Below are 19,308 nucleotides of genomic sequence, written 5' to 3' on the forward strand. Positions count from 1 at the left end.
TGACTTCGTCATGTGTTGTAACCTATGTTGTTCATGCAAAAATAAAAACTTATAAAAAAAAAAAAAAAATAGTCACTACTTTACACCGCGCGATAGCAGCAAGAAATCTGTTTACTGTTTGGAATCTTGCCAGGTACTTGTGACCTGGATTTGCCACTGCTGAAAGCAAGATAGTGGGCTTGATAGATCCTCGGTCTGAGCCAATATGGCAAATTCTTATGTTCTTATCCAAAAGACCAAATGAAGATTCCCCAGTGGCACTAAAACATATTTAAAAGTAATGGGGATAGGGGTGACACCTGTGAAACCCTTTGCAAAATGTCTTTAAAAACATAAGTTTTTAAAGATCTACCTTCCACGCCAATCCTTACCTTCACATACACCATGACTAACCTTCTTGTTTGAATTTTATATTATTTTACACTATCGTTACATGTTTGAATTAATAACCTGTCCTTTCTCTTCTCTCTCTGCCAAGTTCTAATCTCCCTGTTATTTGTAACTGCCTTTTTCCGCACCATTGTTTTAGTTTTGTTTACGATGCACACTTGTTTTAATGTGAACCAGCATGATGGGACTGCGTTCTCGAATGCCGGTATATAAAATCCCTAAATAAATAAATAAATAAATAAATAAGTAACTCCCTGAAAAGCCATCATTTGAACTCTTTCTTATAGAAAAGAAGATATCCATTTTAGCACCTGCCCTTTCAATCCCAGCTCCATACATCTAACAAGTAAAATAGAGTGGTCCACCAAATTGAACACACTCAACAAATCCAATAAGATGAGGTAACATCCCTCCCCCCATCCAAGACAGACAACACTTCATCGAATAATGTCACCATAATAGTTTCGGTACTACACCCTTGCGCTATATCCAGCTTCTCAAAAGCTTCACAGAAGTCACCGCCTTTTCAATTAACTTAGCAACAAATGGTAAATTTGAAAGTGAACCTTAATTATTACAGACCACCGGATCCATACAAGGGTCCTTCAAAATTGGCCCACTGGCGTGAAGAAGTTTGACAAGTGCTGGTCTGTCAGTTCTGAGGCTATTGATTGTAGGACATCTACTCTAATTTCATCATTAAATCCCAAAGTAGAGGCTACACTTAACATATTTGCTTCACTGAAAGTTAAATCGGGTTGCAGAGTACATGCCCTTGTTCCCTCATCTTCCGCTGAGCTAATTTTATTTGAGGTATACGAGGAAAGCGGAACATAAGTGGCATAAACACTAAGCCGCAAACAAAAGGAAAGTTATAAAACAGTAGGTAATTTTATTTTATTTTATTTATTTATTTATTATTTTTATATACCGACATTCATCTCAATTGAGATATCACACCGGTTTACATTCAGGTACTGTAGGTATTTCTCTATCCCCAGAGGGCTTACAATTTAAAACAAATATATCTTTTGATGATGCACAAATATTCTATTCTGCACATTAACAAGCCTCCTTAAATCAATCATTTGAGTTATTTGATTTAGTCAAGAACCTGGTGCTCCCTCCTAAATCCCCAGCTGAACTTTGTATATTAGATTGTAACAACATTTTTGTGGTGAGAAACTGGTGGTCCTCTAAAATTCTCTTCGAGTAGCTAGGCCTGTCTCCCCTATAGTGAGTCAGCGTGATATCCCAATTAGTTGGAATTCTTTTCGTGATGTTGAAGGAGTAATGGCCAAACTGGGAAGCATATACTGCTCTTTGAATGTGTGTCCATTTTGGATGTTACGAGGTTTAAAGGGGTTTTCCCTCGAGTCCATCAGTTTGTTAATCTCTCATTTAGGGAGCGCTTGGTGCCTTTCCTTGGAAAAGCCAATTTAAAAAAAAGGTAGTCTACCCCCTTAGAAGAACCCTCCAGTTATAGATCCATTTCTAATCTCCCCTCCATTAGTGAGATCCTACAGAAGGTAGTCTTGTTCAAATTGAATGCATTCCTGAATGAAAACAAACTTTAACCTCCAACAATGTGGGTTTTGAATAGGAAAAAGTAGAGAAACCCTTCTATTAACTGTGTCTGATTTCTTACTGCATCAGATGATGGGGGGAGTGGTTTTAATGGTTTTATTAGACATCACCACCACCTTCTATACAGTTAACATCTCCTCTTAGTAGTGGAGAAGACATGTTAAGATGATTCAGTCCTTTTCTAAGTGAAGGTGAATGGCAAAGGTTCCTCACAGAGACCTGTTACCACCAGGGTGCCTCAGGGATCAGCACTCTTGCCAGTTTTATTTAATAACTACATACAGTCATTCTGTGACATAATTACTGCTTTTGAGATTTATTTTAATGTCTATGCACAAGATAATCAGTTATATGTCCCATCAGTGAATGTATGGCCTCTCAAGATGTTTGCAAACCATCAACACCTGGTTAAAGCACAATAAGCTGCTGTTTATTCTATCTAAAACCAAAGCCCTTTCACTGAGTCGCTTTACTTCCATTAAGGTTCCCCCATGTTTAAAGGACAATGGAAGTTTCTATTATCTTCTCCACTGAAGTGAATGTCTTACGGATTTTATTAGATTCTCCATTTACATAAAAGCTTCAGTTAAAGACTGTTTTTAAAACTGCATTTTTCAAGTTATAGTTAGGCATTTAAAATATATTTTATCTATACATGATTTTCATATGGTTGTCCAAGTTTTTGTCCTGCCAACCATCGATAACTCGTTGTATGGAGGCCTCCCCAAAAGTCAATCAAGGTTTTGCAACTCTTACAAAATGCATCATATTTCTCCAATTTTGTATCAGTTACATTGACTGCCAGTTACTTGTAAACTACTAGTGTTGATTTTAAAAGTTTTCAAAAGTAACGGCCCATGTTATTTAAGGGTCTGACTCCATTAATATTTTCCTGGATGTTCATTGCCTTCCCAAGATACACATTCCGTATTTGCAGGTTACATGTAGGCGTACATTCTCGGTGATAGGGCTCACTGTATGAAATGTTCTTTTGCCCAATTTTCACAAGGTATCAGACCATAAATTATTTTGCAAAATGTTGAAGGCCCATTTATTTCTAAAAGTCTTTGGCGGAAGCTTGCATTTTTGAATACAGTTTTGAACTGTCCTTTGTTTTATATCAGAATTTATCAATATTCCATGTAGAATGGCTGGCATCTACTATAAGCAAGTTATAAGAAATAAATTGTGTATTGCATAGCCCATTCCTGAAAGGTATGCGTAAGTGTAGAGACTGCTTAAATATCTATTGTGGTACCTGTTGTTAAAGAGATTCTGGAGGGAGTCTGGGGCAGAGAGAAGTGGCTCTGCATCCTGGTTGCTAAGTGCAGAAGGATCTCCAGCCGACTCCAACATCTGTCTGAATCCAACCACATTATCCAATAAAGACTCCATGCTGTCGTCATCTTTGGAAGAGTCCTGCACAAAAAAAAAAGAGAATTTAAAGGTTCATGTAACAATTTCAAAAATATCCAACGGATAGTTTAGAAACCTATGTAGAATAAGCAAAGCAAAGTACTTTCATTCTGCTTGCATGACAGAAGAGGGCACTCCACAATCATCACACTCAGGCTACAGCACAAAGTGATTGTATGAAAGGGTGGAGCCCGGCTTTAGACTGAAACACAAAATCCTGGAAATTAAATGAGCCCAAAACTCCTGTAAAAAGCACTGAGCAGCCAGCCTCTACCTCCTTTGAGAGTGCAGAGTAAATAAAGAGCTGCCAGGACGACACCTGCCAGCTTTCTGTTTGCCGACTCCATCTTTAGCACCCCTGCAGCAGGCTTATTTACAAACTGCCACTGGCAGTCTCGTACACGAGACAATGCTAGCTCGGCTGCAGCTTGAACCATTTCCTGATGAAAGTAGTCCCAAAATCAAAGGGGGCATGCTGTTTCGTGTGTTCAACTCCCCAGTAGCCAACTGTGAACAGACTTGCTGCCAAGGACCCCCCAACCACCATGGAAGAAACACTAAAAATAAATTCACAATGGGGGAAAAAAGCTGAAGCAGCAAAAAGGCAGGATTGTTCATATTCAAATAATCCATAAAAATAAGATGTTTGAATTCTAGGCACCCATGGTAACACGAAGAATTGGTAACAATTCCCAAAGCTAAAAATAAATGAGCTATGTCCAATAACTGACCCTGCCAGCCAGCCATGCACACTGCCGAGGTATCTAGCAAGTCACACTCTTACCAAAACGTGTTTCTCCAAGTTAAGCAGCAGCTTCTCAGGGGCTTCTTCTTTGCTCTGCAGCAGCTGCTTGAGCTCTCCAGTACTCAGCCCTAATGTCCTTGAAGGGTGGGACCCATCGACTTCCATAAGACTGCCTTCATCTCCACAACAGCCCTGAGTGTGTGAACACAAATTTCCATCTAAATGGCTGATCGTCAACACTTTAGATACATCAAAGGGGAAAAGCACATGCTCAGAAACTGATGGCATCACACTAAAATCTTTCTAATAAGAACAAACTCTTTGAAATAAGCTTGGCATGTGCTGAATGCAAAATCTCAACACCGTGTTGGAGACAAGTTGGTTGCTTAGTCACTGTATCTCGCTGTGATTTTCCAGCAGCTAGTGAGGCACCTTCTGGTACAACCCAAGGCTAGTGGAAGAAAACAATAAATACTGCATCTGTATTTGTTACGGAAATCTGTAGTGCACTTGACAGGAAGGACACAGAGAACATTCTCAATTCCCCCCCCCCCCACCCCTCAAAATAATATCAGAGCAGAGCTCCCAATCCACCCCTCATCAAAATAATATTTTTTAAAAAATCAAAGGCCAAAAACACAGGGATAGCCGACTCTGGTCTTCAAAAACCATAAAAAGCCCTGGTTTTCAAGATATCCACAATGTAGATTTGTATGCACTGCCTTTATTGTATGCAAATTTATCTCCTGCATATTCACAGTGGATATCCTGAAAACCTGGCCAGTTTATGGCTCTCGAGGACCTTTACTCTCTCCCGCTTCTGCCCCCCATCCCACCCTCTTCAAGCATCTGGAACCAATGCTGCTAGAAACGATCAGAATCTACTGCCCTCCCAGTGGCCTTGGAGGTTTAGAAGGATTCAGGGTAGGGCAGGAGGGTGGTGCTAGGAGTGAGTGGCCAGGCTTGTAATTTTCTTAGTGGAGGGAAAAAGGGCCTCAGACTTCTATGGCTTGCAATTTTTGTTATTTTATTTTGGAAGGATGGGGGATTGGTCATTCTGGCCTGGAAGGTTTTTTGTTTTGACTTAAATCAGCTATGTATTTAATTATAGCTGGTTAAGTGTTAACTTTATGCTTGCTCTCAAAGTATCAGTTATTTGGTTATGTCACCCCATCCCAGTATACCGCTGATTTATCTGGCTACATTTTACCTGGGTAATGACTTACCCAGGTAAAATTTTGTGGTTAGAGAGGTGGGATATATTTAAACCCTGGATTTGTTAACTCAGAAGTTAACCCCTTTGAATATTAAGCTCAAAGTTTATAAAATCTCCTCTTTAACAACCATATTTTTGTTTAAAAAAAAAAAAAGAAAAAGAAAGAAATTAAAGTCTGGGTGTTGCTGTACTTTTGATTATAATAAAAATTAGTTTAGCATAGCATATTTCATATAAACATGATTCAATATGCCTTGTGAACACAATACTTCATAACTGGGGATAACACATTTGGCTACCAATTTTGGTGACTGCTTCTCCGATTCTAAACAGCAAAGGGAATAAAGTTGTCATTATTATTATCCAAATACAGTTGAATAAATGGAAGCACAAAGAGATAAAGTGACTTGCTCAATGTCAGGAGAGCAGGTCAGGTCCAGCTGAGCCAATAACTCTTAAGCACATCTCTTCTATAAAGCTATATTAAACAGTACTATAATACATATGGCTATAGGTTCTAAACAGCTGATGAGCAACCTCAAAGAATGCAATTTTAAGGTCAGCCAGGGACAGTTATAATTTAATACTTCTCTCACCTATACGGTCATACACAATTTTTTTCTCCCTTTCTTATTCTCTCCAATCCAGCTACTGCAGTTGAGACCATCAACCACAACATTCTAGATTGCCTTCAAGGCTATATGAAGTCTGTTTTTCTATAAGCCTGGTACTTATCCTATCTAACTGCTCCTTTCTCACCTCAGACGAGAGATTCACTTCTAGAATAAGATTCCAGCTCTATGACATCCTCCAAGAATCGATTCATTAGTCTCTTGTTAATCATTTTTATACCTACCTCCTCCTCGGCCTATTTTCAGCTTCAATCTCTACAACCACTTCTATCACAATGACACTCAATATCTCTCTTCTGACTCTTCCAGTTGTCCTTTGTTGTCTTTGAATTAGTCTGCTGTAAATCCATCACAACTTCCTAAACAAAGGTCTTCAAGCAAGCAGCTCTTCCATTGGGTATCAAAAGCTTCCTTAAAAACATCATTCTTTCTATGTGACCTTTTAAATCTAATCTTACAATTGCCATCTCTATAATACTACAGGTTATGAATTTCTTGTTCCTCTTATAATTTTCTGCAAAACCGTCTTCCAATACCCATGCAACATTACCTATATCAGCCTCATTTTTTACTTTTCACCGGGATCGTGGTGCGCTTGGCAATAGCTGAGATGGCCAAATCCACTTTAGGAATCTTTAGAAGCTCTAAGGATTCTTCAGGCAGTGGGTAAAGTTTCTCCATTGCCCTAGTGACCCTCAGACTAGCCTCTGGTGCGTCCCACTCCCGAGTCATAAGTTGTAAGAGCATCGAGTGAAAGGGAAAAGTCCTGGGGAGAGGTCGAAGACCCGACAAAACCAGATCTCCCGAAGCAGACTCCGCTACAGCCTGCGGCGCCTGAATATCCAGCTCCTCTAAGTACGTGGGGGATCAAGGGGCCCAGATTCTCCCTGCTGAACTTGCTGGACAGACTGGATGGACTTTTTTGTCCTTTTCTGCCTTCATTTCTATGTTTCTAAATGAATCGGATGAGTGATTTTACAAATAAAAATAATCAGAAATCTATAGCATATGACTTGCTATTGATGAACCCTTTAATGACAGATATTGGAACTGTTCTGCACAATGTTGTTAGATCAGAATTTATATTCTAAGCTAACCCAGGTTTTTTTATGGCAATCACAAACATCCAGTTGGTTAAGTAGATATTAGGGACAAAAGTGGAATGAGTAACTATAGGTGCTGTGGATTTTAAAAATAGCTCAAACATGTAAGATCTCAGATCACAAGCCAACAAGCTCCATATTTACCAGTTTAAAAGGAAAATAAAGGCACTTGAGAGGATAAAACATTCATTTGAAATTATATCTATCTGTACATTCCCATACACACCTAACTAATGTGACCTTCTGTTTGTGAAAAAGAAATATTTTACTGCTAACCTCTCCTAACCCTGAGGGGCATTTCATTACAGGTCTATTCAGTGTAGCCAGTGTCTCATGTTAATTGAGTAATCAAATCCATCAGCACCACCCTGAGCTGTAACTTCCACTAAGGTTTAAAGCACTTTTCTTGCATGTCAGGGCAAGAAATTGTGCATTCAAATGCAATTTGAAGTAAACTAGCACAACTCTGAATGCCCTACTGTGTAATATATGAGGAGATATTCAACAGTATACAAGAAAAGCTACAGCTGTGAAACAGATGTTGACGTTTGTTGGAGAGACTTTTCTTCTTTTATATATATATAAACTGTTTATTGACACAGCAAACAGTTTCATAAACAAACAAGAACGCCTCGTTGAACACCCCCACTTACATCACGTTTCAGTACCCTATTGCTTCTATGATGTTATGGGCTGAAGAGGCAAGAAAGGACAATATTATATGTAGATATATATGTACTTCATTTTAAAGAAACCAAAGAACTGGAAAAAAGTAAATTCTTCCACTGTGTTTGGCCAAGCAAAATATTCTCACACACAGATTCATACTATAGATGCCTTTTAACATGTGACCAACAGTAGACTTTTTTTCAGACATATTTTAATTGAATTCAATTTTTGATTTATATTCTGCCACTTCAAAGCACATTTCATTCAGGTACTGTAGGTCTTTCTCTGTCCACAGAGGACTTACAATCTAAGGGCCTGTATGGGAAAAATGCTTAGCAAATGAGGCCTCTGGCAGTGGAGGGTGAAGTGACTTGCCCAAGGCCAAAAGGAAGAGCAGCAGGATTTCAACCCTAGCTTCCCTGGCTCTTAGACTCTTGCTCTAGCCACTAGACTAGTCCTCATGTTAAAGAATTCCCAAACCTTTTTATTTCTTTAGGCCATTAAAGGATGTAAGGGACTTCTTATAGGACACCGTACACATTCCTCTCTTCTATATTATAACTTACTCTAAATAAGACATTGTGTATTGATTAGCAGAACAAAATGATATGGAATTGTAACTACATTCACTGTTTACAAGACTGACTGTACTACTTAATAGAAACAGAGAAATGAAATAGAAGATGTAATATGACTTAACCATTCTGCCATCCAGCTTTACCATCTCTACCATTCCCAAGAGATCCTCTGTGTTTATCCCATGTTTTTTTGAATTCACATAATGTCTTTGTCTCCACCCCTTCCACAGGAAGGCTGATCCATGCATCTACTACTCTCTCCATAAAGAAATATTTCCTTAGATTACTCGAGTCTACCCCCTTTCGCCCTCATCCCATGACCTCTCATTCCAGAGACTCCTCTCCTTTGAAAGAGGCTCGCTTCCTGTGCATGGAAACCTTGGAGGTATTTAAAGATCTCTGTCCTATCTCCCCTATCCTTCATGTTCTCTAAGTTATCCATGTTCAGATCTGAAATCTTGCTTGTTCATATAAGCAACATAAAAAATTTGCAAATAAAATAAATAAATATGTCTGGCCCCTATATGCTTTAGAATGATGAACAAAGACCATTTTGGCATCCACCCCATCCTGTTTATATCCTTTTAAAGATGCTGTTTCTAGAACTGTACACAATATTCCAAATGAAGTCTCATCACCCACCTTTTTCCTGCTGACTCTTCCTCTCCTTGTGCAACCAAGCATCCTTCCAGCTTTTGCTGCCACCTTATCCATGGGTGGAAGAAATATGGCAAGAAACCAAGGTCCAATCAGCATGTTCATTGCAAGCAAGTTACTATCTAATATTATGGTTCATCTTTGGCTAGACAGTGGTTTCTATGATTGTCTTTCAGAAGTTTGCCTGAGCCACAAACAGTAGGATCATGCATTTGGGGTGCAGAAATCCAAAGATGCTGGGGGAGGGGGCAAGAAACTGATGTGCACAGAACAGAAAGAGACCTCAGGGTGATAATGTCTCATGATCTGAAGCAGCAAAACAATGTGACAAGGCAGTGAGACTAGGGCCAGAGAGATGCTGGGCTGCACAGATAAAAAGACATAATCACCAGGAAAAAGGAAGTGATAATGTTCCTATCCAGATCATTGGTGAGGCCTCACCTAGAATATTATGCTCAGATCTGGAGGCAGTATCACAAGAAGAAGAGCGATATGTTAAATGTGGTTTAGAGAAAAGCATCCAAAATGGTGCAGGATCTGCACTGCAAGCAGTGGCGTGCAGTCAGGGTTTTCAAAGGATTCACTGAATCTCCTGCCTCAATTTCAATTTTTTTTTGCTGGCGGGGGGGGAGAGAGAGAGAATTTTTTTCCTCTTTGGCAGGAGCCAATGAGAGCAGCATTGCCAGTAATCCATCCATCCATCCATCACAGCATCAAAGTTCCATCTTCTGGTGCTATGCTGCTGGTTGACCCATGCCACCTGTGCAGAGTAGTAGGTCGTTTGCTAGAAAAGAGGCAGTGGGAAGATCGGCATTGGCCTTCCTAAATCATTAGGAAGGATTGGTGCAGCAACAGCAGGAGAATCAGTATTGGCCCTTCCAGGCCATTAGGAAAGATTGACAACCTCTTGGCAAGGCTAGAGTCTAACAAAAGGTACTGCTAGCTGGGGATTTAAGGGAAGGAAGGGGATCCTACTTCAAGTTCAAATTGAGACTGCTGGGAACTCAGGATAGGGGATTGAGACTCTCAACCCCCTCAACCAAGCAGGGATTGAGAGTGAAACTGCTGGGGACTGTAGGTGGAGAGGAGGTTGAAAGACTGGAACTGGGAAGAGAGGTGTTGAGTGTGCGACTGCTAACCAAAGAAAAGAGAGTAGAGGCCAGACGTGTGCAAATAAGTGAGGCAGCGTGAGAGAGGGAATGTGAGAGAGGGAGTGTGTGCATGTGTGTGAGCGAGAGTGTGTGTGTGTGTGTGTGAATGAACACATGTGTTAGAGCAGTGGTTCTCAACCTTTTTTCTGTTGGGACACACCAACACACCAACATACGTGATACACTGAACACATGATCGAGCGAGAGAGTGTGTGTGTGTGTGAATGAACACACGTGTGTTAGAGCAGTGGTTCTCAACCTTTTTTCTGTTGGGACACACCAACACACCAACATACGTGATACACTGAACACATGATCGAGCGAGAGAGTGTGTGTGTGTGTGTGTGTGAATGAACACGTGTGTTAGAGCAGTGGTTCTCAACCTTTTTTCTGTTGGGACACACCAACACACCAACATAAGTGATACACTGAACACATGATCATCACGGGGCTAAATGTAAACATACATTCTTGTATCTACAGGAATCATCCTGACCCCCCCAACAATGGGTGCAGAACAGGACATTCCCCGTTCAATTTACCATACAAAAAAGGTATTTCTGGTGTCATCTCAGAAAAAGCAACATAAACACTCTCCTACCAGGCACAATAGCCCTCCTTATGAAAAAAACAATAATTTACCACCAATACATGTCCTATTGAGAAAACACAACAAATAATATTGATATAAATGCCTACATGCTAGTAAAATATCTCACCTCGGTCACACACATAGAATCGACCTTCACCAAGTACAAAAAGACCACAAATTACAAATATGGAGACAGAAACTGGAATGAAAACCCAAAAAAGCCACTCTGCATTCAATGCAAAACTGAAGAAATAGAAACAGAAATATAGCACCTAACAGACTCCCAGAATCTGCAATAATGTACACCTCCACTAATCCACGATAATCTCAGGGTGACTAAAAATCAAAAGTTCCCAGCTATGGAGAGCAAGGAATATATTTTATCCATATTAATTTTAGTTACTGATGTTATTTGATGTGTGTTTTGAAATATTTTATTGCTGTTTTGAAAACTTACTAAAACATTTATGAGATTTTAATTATTGGATATTATTTTATTCATCAGCTGTTTTGAAATATTTATTCTTTTTATTAGCATGGTTATATTATTATAATCGATTTGTATTTCTTGATTATATTGTTTGATGGCGGCAGCCAAGGCGAAAGCTGATGGAATTTTAGACACAGGCTAATGGAATGCTATGCTGAAAACTTGAAGTGCCATCTAAACAAACCTGTAAGGTGGAACTATAATTTCAGCCACTGATGCAGTGCTCATGAAATGATTTCACATCAGGCAATGTTCACCTTCCTTCAATAAATAAATGGAAATTTATTTTTCATTTTTATATGCAATTGATAAAAATTAAAAAAAGAAATATTTGGACATTGTATGAACTAATGATTAAATCGGACACAGATGCGCTATAAGGTGAAAAACTAAACAGTAAATGATTAAGGTACAGCCAAGCATTCAAAATAAACAGATCATCAAGTGCTAATTTGTATGTAACAGACAAGTGCAAGGTGATGCATATAGGGAAAAATAGTCCATGCTGTAGTTACACAATGTTAGGTTCCATATTAGGAGATCCAGGTGTCAGTGGATAATTCACTGAAATCATCAGCTCAGTGTGCGGCGGCAGTCAAAAAAGCAAACAATGTAAGGAATTATTAGGAAGGGAATGGTGAATACAACGGAAAATGTCATAATACCTCTGTATAACTCCATTGTGAGACTGCACCTTGAGTACTGTGTACAATTCTGGTCACCGCATCTCAAAAAAAAGATATAGTTGCGATGGAGAAGGTACAGAGAAGGGCGACCAAAATGATAAAGGGGATGGAACAGCTCCCCTATGAGGAAAAGCTAAAGAGGTTAGGGCTGTTCAGCTTGGAGACGACTGAGGGGGGGTATGATAGTGGTCTTTAAATTCATGAGAGGTCTAGAACGGGTAAATGTGAATTGGTTATTTACTCTTTCAGATAATAGAAGGATTAGGGTCACTCCATGAAGTTAGCAAGTAGCACATTTAAAACTAATTGGAGAAAATTCTCTTTCACTCAACGCACAATTAAGCTCTGGAATTTGTTACCAGAGGATGTGGTTATTGCAGTTAGTGTAGCTGGATTTAAAAAAGGTTTGGATAAGTTCATGGAGAAGTCCATTAATGGCTATTAATCAAGTTATCTTAGAGAATAGCCACTGCTATTACTGGCATCAGTAGCATGGGATCTTCTTAGTGTTTGGGTAATTGCCAGGTTCTTATGGCCTGGATTGGCTGCTGTTGGAAACATGATGCTGGTCTTGATGGACCCTTGGTCTGACCCAGTATGGCAATTTCTTATGATGTTTGTAATTGATTCATAAAACATCCTCCTTTCATTGGATAATTTGCAATTATAAGAAATGGCAGCATTTCTGTTTCTCAACTGCCGCACAGCATACAGAATCTGGCTCGTTGTAGTGTCCAGCTCAGGTTTTGTCTGCATATTTGTATTTATGTTCTCTTTATTCGGAATTTATTGAGGGTCTATATATTCTGCATGTGTGACAGAGGTGAGGGTGGCATGTAGTTTCTGTGTAGGGATCTATAGTAGTCTGGCTTGTTCTGTTTTCCTAAACGGAAATGTACTGGTGTTTGAAGAACTGGTGTAATATTTGTAATGCTGCCTTTTCATAGATAGGGTTGAGTACTGGCAGTTAGTGCTGTATTGATATGGGAGATTTATTATATTGTAATTTCGTTTACTCATTGCTTTCAGAGGGCCAAGCCTACACCCAATATACATTACAACAGGCCTAATCCCATATGGGTTCCAAATGCCTTTTTTGCTCTTTTATAGGGTTTTCTGGTTTGTACCATAGCAGTGCTTGTAAATATAATATAATGGTATATAGAATTCATGATATATATTTTTTATCTCAAAAGACTGTACTTTGAATGTCCTTTTTCATGTAAAATCTATCATTAGAAAAAGACCTAAGATGGAGTTGGGGGGAAAGGGAGGAGACAGGATGGTACTGAGTGCAGAAGAGGACCTAGGATTTTTCATGGGGAATTAAAGAACTAAAGATTACATGAAACCAAAGAAAGCTAAATACTTTGTATTGCTCCTTTAATCTGCAAAGCAATATTATATGCAAATCTTTCTAAATTTATACCACAGACACACAACAGAAAAATCTAATTTTTTGATCTTCAGTCTCATTTACCGGGACAGTAAATCTCACTCTTTGGGATGGAGAGTGTAGGGTGGGAGAGAGAAAGTCAGGAGATTATGCCAGTGGTGGGAAAGTAGAAAGCTGATGTGCATTTACTGAGTCCCCTTACTTTGAATGTCACTGCATGCCACTGACTGCAAGACATAGAGACGAGACTTGTCTACCCCTAGAGGAGAGGAGAAACATGGGGATATGATACAGATTTGAAATACCCAAAAGGTATTTATGCACAGAAATCAAACCTTTCTTTTCCAATGCAAAGGGAGCTGTAGAACTAAAGGGTTATGGATATAAAGCTCCAAGGGAGCAATTCCTGAGGAGGGATCGCAGAACAATATCAGAAAAAGGGTGGTGGATGCCTGGAATGCCTTCCTGGAAGAGGCGGTGAAGACAAAAACGGAAACGGAATTCAAAATGACATGGGATAAACAGAGGTTCCCTAGTCGCTGGCGGAAGAAAATAAAAATCGAGATAACCAGTAGTAATTTCAGTGTAAGACTTCTGCATGTGGGTAACCTGCATGGGTTGGAGCATTTGCTACCCTAAATAGAAGGCTTGTATTTTATTCTTGTTTTAAGACTCATGTTTTTCTGGATCGTGTTTTAATTGTTCTTCAGTTAGAAACTTGTATAGCGAGGATAACAAATATTTAAAAAAATTAACAACAAAGTGTCAGTTACCCATGCCGTCTGTTTTGGGTTATAACTGCCACTATATGCTGGTTACCCTTGTGCCTTCCGTTCAGGCTACAACCGGCTCATAGCGGCAGTTACAACCCCAAACCCTTGCTGCACAGACTGGAGAAACCTTTTGTCGACATTTACCATTTTACTACTTTAATCTGACCATATAAACAATATCTGGGAATCTGTGAACTAGCACAAGGCTTAGTTGAAAGAGTTTGTTTAAAATAATGTTATTACAAGTAATTTGAATGTATGGTCAATGCCATTTTCTTCTGTCATTTGACCCTTTAGAATGACATGAGCTGAAATTTCATGCTCCATAGCCTAAACATCTCAAGAAAATTGTTTTGAAGGTAGAAATATGTAGGCCTGGGAAACAAAATAGAAAAAAAATTAGAAAAGAGACTTTTTCCTCTCCAGAGGACATAAGTATAACAATTGGAAATTTGGGAAAAACTAAAAAAAAATAATAATAATTTCATTTAGAATGATATGTGAAATGCTTTTCAAGATATTTTAAAAACATATCACCATCCACCCAGTAATCTCTCAAAATGCTTACTAATAACTGTAAAATTAAGATCTAAGACAATTACAATCCTGAGAAAAGTATTGTGGTTGCTATGCTAACATGTTGTAGGCAATCCATGTTTATTGGTTCTAACTTAATACATTCATGACTAGCTTTCGAGAGCTAAGCTCTCCTCATCAGGTCAGTGAAGAAAAAGTGCAGTTACACTGGGTTTAAATATTATAGAATCAGCTAGACTTTAGGTGGTCTACATATGCCATTTGTGGGGGGACAGGAAGGAAGAAGGATTGACAGATTTGACAGAGTGTAAAACCTTACAGTTGAGATGGGCTGTATCTGATAATGGCTGAAAAAGCCAATACCCTTAATTCTTTTGTGGTGGATTTTAAGTGTCTTATCTTAATTTCAAATATTTTGCTTTTTTGTGTAGTTCTGAAATTCCCTTGTAAGTACTTTGACTGTAAGGTTGTTAAGGGAATGATCTTCCTTTGAGAAACACTACCCTATTGAGAGGTCACTTTGTTCTACTCTGTAATGTGTTATATTATATATGTTGCTAATCTATTCACATGGCTGCAAATCTATTAGATCCAATATACAAGAGTAAAAATGTTAGCAACGATGACAGCTTTGCCCAATGCATTTGTCTAGATTACTAAGCAAAATTCAGTCTTAGGACTTAATGTTACTAAAATACTTTGAGCAAAAAGCATGGTGGTCAAAAACAAGTTGTAGGTGATACCTTTTTATTGGAGTAACGTGATAAATCTGTGATTAGTTTTCAAGAGTTATCCTTTCTTCAATGAATCAGTGAAGAAACAATCAGGCCCATACAGTAAACTGCGCGGGAGAGCCGGCAGTCCAAGGCGAGCGCCCACTCTCCCAATGCGCGCCCAGGCACCTCTCCTGGGCGCGCGATTCAGTATTTAAATTAGGGCCCGTGCGTCCCTAGCGCCTCCTTATTGGCGGAAGCGGCGGCTGACAGCGGGTCTGACAGCAGACGCTTAATTTTACCGGCGTCTGTTGTCGAACCCGCTAACAGCCACGGGTTCGGAAAACGGACGCCGCCAAATTGAGCATCTGTTTTCCAACCTGCGGGCAGATTTTTTTTTTTTTTTAAGAAGATTTTAATTTTTTTAATTTTTGGGGCCTCTGACTTAATATCGCTATGATATTAAGTTGGAGGGTGTACAGAAAAGCAGTTTTTTCTGCTTTTCTGTACACTTGCCCGGTGCCGTCTGAAATTAACTCCTGCCTTTGGCTTGGCTGCACATTTTGCTTTCTGTATTGCGGGTGAATACCTAATAGCTCATCAACATGCATTTGCATGTGATGAGCGCTATTAGTTTCTGGGGGGGAGGAGGGGGGTTGACCGCGCGTTTTCATTGCGCTGTTCCCCCTTATAAAAATGCGCGTCTAAACAGGGGCAAACGGTGATTCTTTACTTATAGGCACATGGGCTACTTTTGCATTAATTGAAACCTCTCAGTTGGGATGCCCTAACTCTCCTGTTTCATTAGTATCCTTCAAAGATACATTCCTCCGAACCATGCACTGCTGAGTGGCTGTCAGCTTTTCCCCTTGTTCTAGTTTTCACAGCTTTCCATATGTTGCCTTTTTCCCCCCCATTTCTGTACGTGTTTAAATGTTTTACTTACATGAGGGCTTATACTTACCTGAGGGCTTTTTTTTACCCATCCTCAATTATCCTAGTTTAAAGGCCTCCTCAGTAGGTTTGCTAGTCTTTTCTGGAAGACATTTGACCCGTCCATCAGTTCTTGGAATGCCATCCCATGGTCTAGGAAGCCGTATTACTTTTGTCGTCACCATTCTATACAACCATTCATTCACCTCCAGAATGCAAGGTTCTCTACCTCTGGCTTCACTCTCTCCTTCACTCTCTCTCCCAGAAGAGATAAGAGTTGGGTTCTACACCTCAAAGAGAATCTTTGCATATCTGCTTCACTCTCTCTCCCAGAATCATGAAGTCACTTTAGAAATTCTCCAGGGGATGCCCAGAAGTATCAGTCAAGCCAACATGGATGAGCAGTATCAGATAACAGTAAAACTGTAAATGTCTTAGGCTGATCTAATTAACACATGCGTGATCAATTTTGCCTATACAGATAAACTAATTTTTATAAAGGCTCAGAAACTTCAGTTTAATGATAACAGAGACATGATGATATGGATTGGAAAAGCATAAAGTATTGTAGTTCACACAAGAGTCTTGTAGTCCTAAGTATTTTGGGGGTAGTGTTACAGCTGCTTGCATTAGTATAAAGTATTTAACCACAGATTTTTCGGGTTTACTTTCCCTTTAAGAATTATCCCACAAAAACTACTTGCATAAAATTATGCCTGCAAATGTGTTCACAGGTCTTCTGAGGAAAAATTATATACATACTTTTGAAAATGACAAATGTGCATATCTGTATTTGGAACAATGATATATAAGATAGCTTAAATAAATAAATAAATACATAAATATTCCAAACCCTGCCCACAAGAACGCTGCTTCATGCTGCAAGTATACACATAAGGCTCTATTTAAAGGCGCACAATTTAAAAAAAATCAAAATCCTGTGGGTAAAGCTTTTTTTTTTTTTGTATCTGAGGAAATATTTTTGAAAATTACCAGCTCTAGTTAACCATTATTTCTAATAAACATGTCTATGAACATTCAGATATGAAAAGTATTAAAAATGTTGCCTTACCATTGTGTCAGAGTTTAGAATTTGTCTCATGAAGTCCAAGAAAGAAGAGGCCAATTCTCCCGTGTCCTTAGTGAAACTGCCCACCACTCGTTTCAGTAAAATATGCAGCACATTCTCATGTTTCCGCAGAGAACTGTTTGCAAGGTGGAAAAAATAAGATTAGCTACTAATAATGAATATCTTTCATGATCCTGAAAAGAACCTAAGAAAACTACACAGTTACAGTCAACTTGAAGGAAAATTAAATGCTTTAAGGGCTATCTGTACATGGGAATTCAGAGGGACCAAGGTGGATAGAGCACTAAGCAGCTGTAGCTAACTTTTCCGCACAGTGACAAAAATATGTATTTACAGATCGCAATTATGGTGATTACATTACACATCTGGAACACCAGTCCCTCAAATCTAATTAAATCATCATTACTTAGGAAGAGGCAGAATATCAAATATTCACAAATAAAAAAAAATAAAAACCACCAATCTGAAAACTCAAACACAAAATTGCAGACCTGTAACTAGTCATCTGTACCTATCATTAAAAACAGCCACAGTTCCTGAAGACTGTTAAGTTGCTCAATATAAAAACCAATTTTTAAAAAGGGATCTAGGGGCGATCAAGAAAACTATTACCCGATGACCCTGACATCAAAGCCAGGCAAAATGTTAGAAGCTATTCTAAAATATATAATTACTGACCATATGGATTGACAAGGACTAATGGGGAAGAGTCAACAGGATTTAGCGAAGGAAAGCTTTGTCTTATCAATCTATTAGGCTTTTTTTGAAGGTGTTAATAGGATGAGCTGGTCTATAGAATGTATCTGGATTTTCAGCATGCATTTCACAAAGACCCTCATGGAAATGAAAGTCATGGGATAGGAGATGATGCCCTGTTCTGGGCTGCTAATGGATTAAAACAAGAGTAGGATTAACTGGTCAGTTTTCTCAATGAAGAGAGGTAAATAATGGAGTGCCCCAGAGATCTGTACTGGGACCAGTGTTTATTCATAAATGATTTAGAAAGTGGAGCAGTAAGTGAGGTGATCGCATTTGTAGATGACACAAAAATACCTCACAAGCAGGCCGATTAAAAAAAACAACCCGCGGGAGAGCCAGCGCTCTGTGTTGAGCGCCCGGGCACCTCTCCTGGGCGCGTGATTCTGTATTTAAATTAGGGCCCGCGCTAATAAGGAGGCGCTAGGGACACTAACGCGTCCCTAGCGCCGCCTTATTAGTGGAAGCGGCGGCTGTCAGCGGGTCTGACAACAGTCACTTAATTTTACTGGAGTTGGTTTTCGAACCTGCTAACAGCCTCGGGTTCGGAAAACGGACGCTGGCAAAATTGAATGTGTTTTCGAACCCGCGACCAGCGGGCAGATTTTTTTTAAGAACTTTTTTTTTGGGGGGCCTCAGACTTAATAACGCTATAATATTAAATTGGAGGATGTACAGAAAAGCAGTTTTTCTGCTTTTCTGTACACTTACCTGGTGCTGTCAATGGTTAATGCCTGCCTTTGGGCAGGCGTTAATTTCTGGGAGTAAAATGTGCGGCTTGGCCGCACATTTTACTTCAGTATTTCGGGGAAATAACTAATAGCGCTCATCAACATGCATTTGCGGGGTGGCTGGCCACGCGTTTTCCACGTGCTATTACCACTCACAGCATAAGGGGTAATAATAGTGCATCTAAAACGAGTGGCCAAATGGGGGATAAACGGTGCGCTCGGCTGAGTGCACCATTCTGTATCGGCCTGTTAGAGTGGCTTGGTCGCAGGAACAGTAACTTTCAAACTGGCATGCGCTTGCACACTTGCGCATCCGTCTGCCTGCTCCCAGGGACGTAGCCATTTTATAATACACGCACGCATACGCGAACATCTTATAAAATAGCCTGGCCACACGCACAGAATTTTAATGCGCGCAAATGCCGCTTCTACTGCATAAATTGGGGCATTTTTAAAAGAGGCGTGAG

At 39.5% G+C, this 19,308-nt stretch overlaps 1 protein-coding gene across 4 annotated transcripts in view; it reads right to left on the reverse strand.

Annotated features, from left to right (window-relative positions):
* Nucleotides 1–19,308, reverse strand: part of VIRMA (vir like m6A methyltransferase associated) — a 254,816-nt gene that overhangs the window by 45,976 nt on the left and 189,532 nt on the right. For all 4 annotated transcript variants that reach the window (XM_029591711.1, XM_029591710.1, XM_029591709.1 and 1 more), the window contains exons 17-19: nucleotides 17,337–17,469; nucleotides 4,178–4,330; nucleotides 3,236–3,396 (exon numbers count right to left, since the gene is read on the reverse strand). In XM_029591711.1, the coding sequence (XP_029447571.1) occupies nucleotides 3,236–3,396; nucleotides 4,178–4,330; nucleotides 17,337–17,469 (447 nt within the window). The remainder of the gene's footprint in view (nucleotides 1–3,235; nucleotides 3,397–4,177; nucleotides 4,331–17,336; nucleotides 17,470–19,308) is intronic.

The sequence above is a fragment of the Rhinatrema bivittatum genome, chromosome 2, assembly GCF_901001135.1.
Source record: "Rhinatrema bivittatum chromosome 2, aRhiBiv1.1, whole genome shotgun sequence".
Taxonomy (NCBI): Eukaryota; Metazoa; Chordata; class Amphibia; order Gymnophiona; family Rhinatrematidae; genus Rhinatrema; species Rhinatrema bivittatum.